Below are 11,707 nucleotides of genomic sequence, written 5' to 3' on the forward strand. Positions count from 1 at the left end.
TGCTTAAAACAATGTATATGAAATCAAAGTATGTAATATTGTAATAACACTGAATAGGATTCAAAAATCCTCTTTCTGAAATTTATATTTTCTTTTTGCTTAACCTGGCTTTCTTTCCTAGTGGTGCTGTGTGTAATGTACTGCTGACCTGCTGCAAAGATAATATATGCCGTCTCTGGGCAGAGACTCTGTTGCCTAACGATAGCCTCTTATATGAAGGTGGATTTAACCATTGGCCTGAGCCAGTGAAATTAAATAACTTTAAGAGGAATGCTTCTAGCAAAGAAAGCGTGAAAAATACTTTAGAGGTAAGAAGTGACATCTACCAGATATAATTGATAAGTCCTGACTTGAATATTTAGTTTGTAAATGAGTTTTTAATCTGTATTTTTAAGAAAATAAAATCCTATATAAATATAATAAGAAGGTTCTTTTCAGAATTATGCAGATGTGTAGAAAATATTTTTCTGCATTTCATTGTTTCATATGAACAATATATTCCTGTTCTCAACAGTTAAATCTAAAACCTTTCCGACGAGGAAGAAGAAGATCAATAGCACTTGCACATACTGGATACTTGCCCCATCAGCAAGACCCTCATGTAGTTCATCGAAACAATCCATTGCAGTCAAATGCACTTTGCCATTTCCATATTGCTGCCAGCATCAATCCAGCCACAGGTAATCAAGAATAAGCAGACTTAATTCTAGGATAAGTGGGTTCAATTTAGATTTATCTCTATAAAGCACACTATACTATAATGTTTACAAATGCTGAAATTATGCTGAAAAAGAGAATATAATTTTAACGTTGTAAAACCATTCAAAATGTTGCTTTGAAAATTCTCTTTCCTACTGTACCAGTAGTTATTAATAGTATTTATGATTGCATTTATTGTGAATTGTTTCATTGTGATTTTATGGATGGTTTTAGCTTCATGTATTGCAAGTGAATTGAAGAGGAATTTGTAGCAATGATACCTTAACACAGACATGTCAAACACAAGGCCTGGGGACCGGATGCGGCCCGCGAAGTGGTTTCATGTGGCCCGCGAAGCCATCCTGGAAACAGTGAGAGAACGGCCCCCGCTGCCTTGGCCCTGGCCCAGGCCGCCCGGGAGCCAATGTACAATTTTGTGGTGGCCATCTGTGCTGAAATGCATTCAATCTTAGCTCCACAAGGCGTCTGGAAACAGCCGAGAAACCAGCCCCTCCCCTGGGTGCATGCTGGGGAGGTGTCACCCTTTATGAGGAATGAAGAAATGCACCATCGCCTGGAAGTGGCCAGCAAATGGCCTTTGCCTACTTCACATATCCGGCTTGATGGGCTCTGTCCTGGTCCCACCCCTTTCTGCCATAGACCCTCAGATCGGTCCCACTCCTGCCTAGGCCCCCACAGGCACCCTTGACGCGAATTATGTAGAGCTGGCCATGCCCACCCAGTAGGCCACACCCACTCCATCCACACCCACCCAGTAGGTCGCACCCGCCAGGCCCCCCGAGGGCAACCGCAATGCTGATGTGGCCCTCAATGAAATTGAGTTTGACACCCCTGCCTTAACATTTAGTAACTTTTGTTATAAATCTTCATACAGATTCATATGAAAAATTGTGTCAATTTAGTTTTTAAGGTAATTAGTGTTAATTAGAGTCATTATAGCAAATTGGTCTACTAAAAATCAGTAACCACCCAAATGTGTAGATGTAAATACATCAGTGTATTCTTTTTTTGCTAAATATTAAATGAAATTATACATTTTTAGGTTGCTTTGTTTGGCTTAATTAGCTCCTTCTAAAAGTCCTTTAGAAATTTGCACCAACAAATATGTGTAACATCATTAGTCCTAATTAATTTATTTTAAAAAATAAATTATCTTTTATGTATGCTACTTATTTCTAAAAATTTGAGCCAACGTAGTTCTGCTAAAGAGTGGGGTCTGATAAATTACTGATTAGTTTCTTTATACCTTCTGCTAGAAAAGAAAAGTATCTGTCCTATAATCTCTGTATATGTTCCTTTATAATGTGGTCTATCTAAATCGTAAAAATAATTTAAATGTGTGTTTCTGAACAGAATGTATATTTTTATTTGTAGACATTCCCTTGCTCCCTTCTATCATGTCTCTGAGTCTTAATGAAAGTGAAGAAAAAAGTGGTCCTTTTGTTGTGCATTGGCTAAATAATAAAGAATTACATTTTACCCTATCAATGGAGGTTTTTTTACAACAGTTTAAAAGAAATTTTGAGCATATTTCCTCGGAAGCCAGCAGTGAAGAACCTACTCAGATGACTTTCAGATCTGATGAAGGTAAAATGCATATTGTTATCTTCTCTCACTGTTTTCAAGTTGCATGGAATAATGAATTGATTCATGTACGCTGGCTATTTTAGAATATGAAAATATTTTCTATATCTTACATAGGGTCTTGTGACCTAAGCAGTATAAACATTTATGAATTATTTATTTATAGAACTTATTTCAATGCTTATATAATGATCCTAGGCATTTCACAAAAAACAATATAAACAAAATGAGCCTTCCCATCAGGTGCCAGATCAATCCCCCCCCCACTCAACCTAGCCCAGGGGTAGGCAACCTCGGCTCTTTTATGACTCATGGACTTCAACTCCCAGAATTCCCGAGTCAGCCATGCTGACTCGGGAATTCTGGGAGTTGAAGTCCATGAGTCATAAAAGAGCCGAGGTTGCCTACCCCTGACCTAGCCCATTACGGGAAGAGCTAGATGTTCATAGCCTTCCAGAAAGTTAAAGATAGGAATCCTTTGCAGGTCAGGTAGAACGCTATTCCAAAAGGCTGGGGTAGCTACTTCGGATGTATGCCTCCAAGATCCCATCAAATGACAACATTTAATAGTAGAGATCTGGACCATACCCGTAAAGAAGCTGGCTCTGTGCCATATAGGGCTTAAATATAATAACAAAATTACTGTATTTAAATATTTAATCTAGCATAGTAGTTTTTCTAAGATCACTGATCAACATTTGAAACAGTATTTGTAAGAAACTGCAAAGGTGTCTAAATAAAATAAAAACATACATTTTCTGGAAGATTAATAGAAATAAATAAAATACTTCAGACTACTTAACATAGATAAAATACTAAAAAACACAAATACTTAAAAAAATTGATAAATCAAGGGTCTCCAAAGTTGGCAATTTTAAGATTTGTGGACTTCAACTCCCAGAATTCCTCAGCCAGTCATGAAGAAATACTTCATGAATAAAATGCTAACATACTGATTTACTAAGGTACTAATTGCATGAGTGTCTGTGAAACTTTATTATGGTCAGTAACAAGTGAGATGAAAAGAAAGGTAAAAATATAAATAGAATAAGAAATTTGGTATATTTTTGAGGTTCAAAAATTATGAGAATTTTTTTCCTGTGTTAAATAATGGTGGCCCAAAGAAATTTTTTGGCTCTCCTGAAAATGTTGAGATTTTTGTCATACAGTAAAAGCAAATTAGACAGTTCTTAGAACAGGTGGAAATTATTATTTTTTATAATATATTTTATTAATTTTTTAACATGGTCACCTTAATATTCGGTAAACAGTGTGTTGTCTGAGTTTACATTTAAAAACATTCACTAACAATTGGTTTCTATGATCTATAATCCACATAATAACTTTACTTGATTTCCTCTTCTTCCCATAATGTTCTCTTTTACCAACCTTAAGTTAATACGATCCTTATTGTTTTGATAGATAACAATTGAATATAACATTTTTCTAATATTTCCGCAAATACTAATCACATCAATATAATATTTCTTTTCTATGTAGTCATTCTGGTTGCCTCATCATAGATCCCGTTTACAGTTCTTGTTTACATTTGTTTTCCCCACAATATTCAAGACGTTCTTACTGCTTAAGATTTTCTCAAAGTTGATTACATTTAGATATTTGATTCTATTTTTTTCTCATGTAAACCATCCCATAACTTTTACCTTACTTAAGGAATAAATAAGACTAAAAAAAGAGAAAAAAAAGAACAAGAGTAAAGAGGGATAAAAAGATAGTATACTACTGAAAGTCCAGATTTCCCGTAAGCTAATACATATTTATTTCCAAAATCTTTCCATTCTTTTTTAAGAATATAATTAAGAATATATTTAATCTTTAAATATTCCATTTAATAAATCTAGTCATCTAGTCTTTTAACTCTTATTCAAAACATTTTTTTTTCAATCCATTGTAATTTTCTTAAAATCAATTACATTTAAATATCTAAAATATGTCCATATATATAAGCCATTCTAACTCTTTTATATTACTCATATCAAGAAATAAGAGAAGAGAAGAAAGAGAGAGTACTATGTTATTTGAGGGACTCCTCTCTCTTAAAGTAAAATTCATATCCAAAATCTTTCTATTACTTTAACCATATTCAAACAGGTGTTTCTTTTTTAAATATTCTCTCTGATAAGTCCCAGCATCTATTTTCTTAATTTTCACTTTGGCCTTCTTTTGCCCAATATCTTTAATCAATATATCCTGCTGGATCAAAAAGTCTTCCCATATTCTTGTAGGTGTCACTGTAGATTTAAAAAATAAGTCAAGTACAATATCTTTGTAAGAGGCATTTGCTTTTTCATGTTTGTTGAAAATCTTTTTCTTTCTTTTTCTCTCTTATCTCTTATCATTTTTTGTCTCTCCAGTTCTAGTGGTATTCCTGACGTCTCTGCAATCCATTTTGACCAGTCTTTTTCTTATCCTCAAATTTGTCTTGTAGTCTTAAAGTATAAGTTGCCTTTTCCAAAATCAATATTTCTTGTTTATTTTTTTTCCACTTGGGTTAAATCATACTTCTTTGTTGTGTTAAGTTCCATCTTCAAGTCTCTATCCTCGAATTTGTGTTCATTTATCTGTTTTATCTGCTCCTTCTCTGTTGTTATTTCCTGAGATTTTTTTTGTTGTAAAGTTAAATTGGAGATGAATTGGTTTACGTTTTCAAAGTTATTTTGGATTTCTTTGTGGTTTGAAGTCATTGTTGTTTGAATTAGTTGCAGCATCTCATATGTCTTCTCTTGAAAGGTATTTATTTTTTCTTGATAAGTTCTTTCTGCAAGTCTCTGATTTTCCATAGTGGTCAAGAATCAAGGTATTCTTTTTTCTGCAAATAGCTTTAGAGTCACAGTTTAGTAGATATTTATAATCCAAAAAGGTTTCCTGAAGTTTATAATCCTCTCTTTATCTGCAACCCAAATTGTTTTCTTTTTTTTGTCACAGCTGTTCTCTATTGTTATAGCTTTGAAGGTCACAAGCACAGATTAGTTTTTTCCAGATTTTGCCAAGTCCTGTATAAAAGCCATAGCTGTCATAGTCTTTATCCACCACTAGATGTCAGCACCATCTTTATTTTTCAAATTATCAAAATAGAAAATTGCCTTTAAAATGAGAATCTTAACCATTCAACAATTCCAAACTTATCCAAATTTAGGTTTTTATTCATTTCATTTCATTTCTGTATGTTTTGGTCCTCCGTAAAAGGTTTAATTCACCGCTTCTGTTAGTAAAAGGGTGGGGCAAAAATCCCCCTCCTTCATGTTAGGAGGTTTTTTGCTTCTTGGGAATTTTTTTTCCAAGAAAGTTAATAAGTAGGATAGAGAAAATCAGTGATCTTACCCAGATTCAAACGCACTGTTTACAATCAGCTTAAAATGGTGCTTTTTGACTTTGGTTGCTTGTAGCTTGGGCTAGACTCTGAAGTTAGGCTAGCCTTCTGTTGGTTTCTAGAAGGCTTCTGCTGGACCGATCGGGTCGACCGCCGTCTCTCGCTGGTCCGCGGGACTTCCTCCTTCTTTGCCGCCTCTTTGCCGTGGCTTCTGGCCCATTTAGGGTCCCTTAACAGGAAGAAATTCAGCCAAAGGGCACGGAGCCCCGAAATCCCTTGGCTGCTGCGCTACTGCGCAAGACCGGAAGTCAGAACAGGTGGAAATTCGTAACATGTGAAGTTATGAATAAATCTTCAATAGAAAATGATTTCCTACACAGCATGGCTTCATTGGGCAAATAAATACTACCCTAACAAAGGGTTTTATGAAATGAAATGTAACATTTTGAATTATATAGTTATTTCAAGAAGAATGTTTTAATCATAGCTAACTAATTTATATCTACCGGTAACTATGGTGTTGTCTTTCGCTAGGATTGTTTCACAGAAGCTCAAAAACCCTCTTTTACCCCTAGATGTAAGTATGTTTTTATCTATAAACCTCTTCACTTTTTATATAATTCTACTAGAAACTGATGACAGTAGAGAAGAACATAGAAGAAATCAAGAACAGAAAGAATTTCCAGTTTTAAATTCAAGCTCCATTCCCTTGTCTTCAAATGTTATTGATCATGAAATTGAAATACAATTAGCTGAATGGAATAAAAATGCCGACATGCTGTTTAGTATTCATCCTATGGATGGATCATTGCTCGTATGGCATGTTGATTGGCTAGATGAATATCAACCAGGCATGTTTCGTCAAGTACAGGTACTACAAATTTCCAGGTACTATGTATTTAAAAATGTAATTGTTTTGGAAGCTTGATTCTGAACTTTCTCTCTCTTCTTTTAAAAATATTTTAGGTGTCATTTGTTTCAAGGATTCCTGTTGCCTTTCCTACTGGTGATGCAAATTCACTTTGCAGAAGTATAGTGATGTATGCTTGTACAAAAAATGTTGACCTTGCTCTTCAGCAAGGCAAACAAAAACCATCTAGCCTTGGTCGTTCCTGCTCTATGTTAATTTCTTCAGGTCATAATAAATCATCCAACAATGTAAAGCTGAGCATCTTCACCCCAAATGTTATGATGATTTCTAAGCATGCAGATGGATCTCTAAACCAATGGCTAGTCAGCTTTGCAGAGGAATCTGCTTTTTCAAATGTTCTCAGTATTTGCCACAAATCACGGTACTGTGGACATCGTTTCCATCTTAATGACTTGGCTTGCCATTCAGTACTTCCATTGCTACTCACAACCTCTCATCACAATGCAGTGAGGATACCAATTGTTGATAGCACAAAAGAGATATCTCCAGAACATCAAAATAAAAGTTCTGCCTGCACATCTCAGGATCTTACTGCTGTTTACAGTGAACTTATCCTCTGGAGAGTTGATCCAGTTGGCCCACTGTCTTTTTCTGGTGGAGTTTCTGAGCTTGCAAGAATAAATTCTCTTCATGTATCTGCTTTTTCAAATGTGGCATGGTTGCCTTGCCTCATACCTAGTTACTGCTTAGGTATGTTCTCTTGCTTATAAGTAAAATTGGTATATATTATAGAAAATAATCTATGGTTGTACAACATTTACAGGAGATTCTTGGGGATTCTCATATAATATTTGTCAGCAACTCCTTTAAACTGCCTCTTTGAAGTATGTTCAGATATGTACAGCTACATAGCCTTTATTAAGCTCTTCATATCTGAAAACAACATAGGATGAAGGTATTGGAATTCTTTTTTTAGAGTTATATTTTTCTAATTGTCTTTAGGTGCATACTGTAATTCACCAAGTGCTTGTTTTGTCGCGAGTGATGGACAACATTTGAGACTCTATCAAGCCATAATAGATGCCAAAAAACTACTCTGTGAACTGTCAAATCCAGGAATTTCTGTAAGTAAAGCCCAACTACAGTCGTAATATTGCCAGATATACTTAGTTTACCTATCTGTTCATTTAACCAGAAAATTAATTTTGATTTATGAGAAATATTTTCTAATCTCAGGATCATAGAACCTCTGAAGAAACTACCATATCTTTTTTCTTGAGTAGGGTTGGTTTAAATAAATGGAGACTTGGGCAATGTTGCATGAGTATATTATTTTAGGCATCTTAACCATACTGTATTACTGCTGAAGTATATAATCTGTAAACCACCAGTGTTGAAGTACGTTCATCATGATCATTTCAAGAGTAAGAATATCTTTAAAAACTTGTTAAAATGTATTAAGTACAAGGAGAATAAATTGCCTATCATCTTAAATTTTTATTTCCCAGTTCCAGTATTTCATTATTAGCAGAATTAGTGTCAGTGTTCTATTTTTGTTTTTTAAGCATAGACATTCTTAATAAAATCATTTTGATTTTTTTCAAAAGGACAGTGAGTAGTCTTACAATTGCTTAAACTATGAACTAAAAACTGTCATATATAAAATTAATTAAAACCATTATCAACAGTAGTGGGTTTAATTATTCTTATTTCCCAGATGATTTGCTGCCTTCACAGACTTTGAAAATTAAGGATAAAGTTAAATATATTACATTGTGCCTGAGTTAATTGTTTATTTTAATTTTCATTTCCAAATTCCATCAAAAGTGGAAGTTTAATGCAGAGAAGGAAAGATGACCTGATATTCTTGGTGCCTGCCAGCTTGTTAGTTAATGTGATTTTTTTTATTTTTGTATTACAAAAAGGAAGCTGTTATTAACAACCAGTATCATCTTTACTTACAAGAATCTCTGTGGGATCCAGATGGGTCTCATTGCCATTCTTAAAAATAATATGCTCCATGAATGATTGGAGCTAAGGTTTGGAAGGCTATCTATATACCTCTCTGCCAAAAATAACTCCAAAAAATTCTGTTGAATTATTGCAGTGTAAGCAGTTTGCCTTCCGCTAAATGAATACTTTCTGATTTGTTCATAATAATAGTGACATCTATTTTGTAAAATCACTTTTATACTCCAAATATACTCACTAGTGTAAAGATACTACACATTCTCATTGAAGGCTACTTGCTAAAAATCTGCTTCGAAAGTTTACCTTTTGCAATAGTGGCACATACCTTTTTCCCTTTTTTCTCTTCTCTCTTACCTTCTCTTTCTAACTCTCTCTGGCCAAAAGCGTCTTGAAGGTGTTTTTTTAGGAATTACAATTCTTGAACATTATCTCTGCTGCTCAATTCTGGGCAGTTCACAAAATTAAAAAGTAACATGAAAACAAAATTCAGTAGAGAAGATAGGAGTATCCAATATCACCCCAATGTTTATTAGAATCCATTGGACTTCAGCAACTATAAATTTAAATAAATAAATAGGTTTTATAGCCTTCTGGTTATAGTCAAGTAAAAAAGAAAAGAAAAGGCAATTATGGTTTGTCCTTGTTTTTATAAGGTAAAATGTGATTGTATAAGGTAAATTGTGATTTTACTTAATCTATGTTTAATTAGTTGATTAAATATTCCATGATGTGCAAAATACTTTATTCATTTTGATTCACTTAAGCATTGCATACACAAAACAAAACAAGAAGCAAATAGATCATTAACGTTAGTTTTGTTGCTATAAGGAATTACTAGGTTGTTGGTAAAAAAAGTAGTTCCTAATAATATACTATGGCTAATTGTATTAAACAGAGTCAGTAGATCGAAATGAAGAAATTAGTGAAATTAATATTATAATTACATGACAATTAATTACTGGCTTTTGTTACTAATTGCAGAAATACGTTGGCAATTTTTTTAACATCATAAGTCAGCAATCTACAGCTAGACCTGGTTGCATTGTAGAACTGAATTCTATTACAGAGCTGGTAAGTATTACCATTATTTTATCTCATTATGCTTTATTTTAACTTCTTCAATAAAATATTGATGAATAAAAAACAGCAAAAAACAATGTTAGCGAAGTGTTTATTGTTAGCCAAGTATTTAATATTTTATATCATAAACTAATTAATTTGAATCTTTTTTACTGTATTTAGATTGTTGCCACTCTGTTTATTATATTTAAAATGTACCTGTTTTTAATTTAGCATGGTGAGAAAATGCAGTTACTTCATGTTTTTCAAGAAGATTTCATCACGAATAATCTTGAGAATAGATTCTCAGAAAAAGAGTCAATACTACTTGATCCTGGTAAGTATATACACTTTAAATCTTAAGTAAAATGTATTGTGTAATAAGCACTTTTGCTTGCAACATTATGTTTGTAGTAAAACAATACATTTTATAATCAGATACAGACATTTCTTTTTCTACACTAAAATATGAATAATTTAGATACAAATAAGAGTTTTAATTCTATCTGTTCTTTTAAATGGGAAAGTGTTGATATATACAATTTGATCCCTAATTTTAATTGCTGTGTTTTATTTTTAGATTTTATAACTTGCAATTTCTCTTGTGCACTTTGGGAACAGAAAGATAGAAATTTTAATAATAATATAAATAAGTTTTTTCACTTAAAGAAGATTTAATATCCTAGATATTAGGCATGTCTGTCAAAGATTTCCTCCTTCCTAAGTTCATTTTTATTCAAACAACATAGAAAAAGAGTCACACCAGGCAAATATTACCAAATTCAATATGTTATTCTTACGTAAAACTGTAATAATTATCAACAAGAAAGAAGGATGTATGGGTCTGAGCGTAACCAAATAGAGCAATGAGAATGTATTGCAGAGAGGATTGTACAACTTTTGATTAAAAATTAAATATGTCATTGTTAAAAATCCTTGAGTTGAAAAGAAAAGAAAAGAATTTCCATGGGAGGAGAAGGAGGACTTGTCCTTCTGGGAGAAATATCCATTTTTGGTTGGTGCCTTGCTATATAAGTTTTATGTTTATGAAGAGTTTATTATGAGGGAAACTTCAGAAGTTGCTTTTGTCTATAATCTGAAATAGTACAATCATTTTATCTTCCCTCTTACCATGTGCTATACATTAGTCAAAGATGAGAAGTATAAACAGGAAGAAGCAACTGATTTTCCTCTGAATGTAAATATAGACATACCCTGTGCTGCAGGTTGCCGCTGTTAGTGTTTTTAAAATTGGTCCAACAGCTACAGCAGCTCCTTTCTCAAATCACATTGACGTCTGGACTAAATTAAACATAATGCTCTGTGCATAATGGTTTTCCGAGGAGCTGAGGGTGATGAAGTGTCGGAAGAGATGCCTAGAGAGTAATTGGAGGGCCACCCGCTCCGAATCCGATCGTAAATTGGTAAAGTCCCATTTAAGGACTTACCTAATAGCGATAAGAGCGGCGAAACGCAACTATTTCTCCGCTCTTATCACGTCTGCAGGTAACTGATCTGCCGCCCTGTTTAGGGTGTCCCGCTCCCTCCTTCCTCAGAGGGTCCGGGATGTCCCTTTGCAGGGTCGGGCAGAGGAATTTGGGTGTTACCTGCATGACAAAATCGATCGGATCCGGGCCAGGTTAGCCTCCGATTGGACTAGTTCAGGCGGGCCAATGGAGGCAGGTCTTGAGTCCATTTTGTGGGAAGAGTGTGATCCTGTGACCCCCGAGGACATGGACAGGATGCTGGGACGGCTGAACACCACCACATGTTTACTGGACCCGTGTCCCTCCTGGCTGGTACTGGCCTCCCGGGAGGTTACACGAGGCTGGCTCCAGGGAATTGTCAACACTTCTTTGAGTGAGGGGTTCTTGCCGGCTGCCTTGAAAGAGGCTGTGGTGAGGCCCCTCCTCAAGAAGCCCTCCCTGGACCCGGCTGCTTTGGCCAACTACCGGCCTGTCTCCAACCTTCACTTTCTTGCGAAGGTTGTTGAGAGTGTGGTGGCACGACAGCTCCCTCAGCACCTGGAAGAAACTGTCTATCTAGACTCGTGCCAGTCCGGCTTCCGGCCTGGGCACAGCACGGAAACGGCATTGGTCGCGTTGGTTGATGATCTCTGGAGGGCTCGGGATAGAGGCTGTTCCTCTATCCTGGTCCTGTTAGACCTCTCA

General features: G+C 34.9%; 1 protein-coding gene across 1 annotated transcript in view; it reads left to right on the forward strand.

The window, feature by feature from the left end:
* The window catches only part of DMXL1 (Dmx like 1), an 83,406-nt gene that overhangs the window by 19,914 nt on the left and 51,785 nt on the right, over positions 1-11,707 (forward strand). The window contains exons 8-15 of the mRNA XM_015823578.1: positions 122-308; positions 515-680; positions 2,095-2,307; positions 6,265-6,506; positions 6,602-7,256; positions 7,509-7,630; positions 9,459-9,548; positions 9,771-9,873. Of these exons, the coding sequence (XP_015679064.1) occupies positions 122-308; positions 515-680; positions 2,095-2,307; positions 6,265-6,506; positions 6,602-7,256; positions 7,509-7,630; positions 9,459-9,548; positions 9,771-9,873 (1,778 nt within the window). The remainder of the gene's footprint in view (positions 1-121; positions 309-514; positions 681-2,094; positions 2,308-6,264; positions 6,507-6,601; positions 7,257-7,508; positions 7,631-9,458; positions 9,549-9,770; positions 9,874-11,707) is intronic.

This window comes from Protobothrops mucrosquamatus, unplaced genomic scaffold (genome assembly GCF_001527695.2).
Source record: "Protobothrops mucrosquamatus isolate PMUCROS unplaced genomic scaffold, P.Mucros_1.0 scaffold1921, whole genome shotgun sequence".
NCBI classification, from domain to species: domain Eukaryota; kingdom Metazoa; phylum Chordata; class Lepidosauria; order Squamata; family Viperidae; genus Protobothrops; species Protobothrops mucrosquamatus.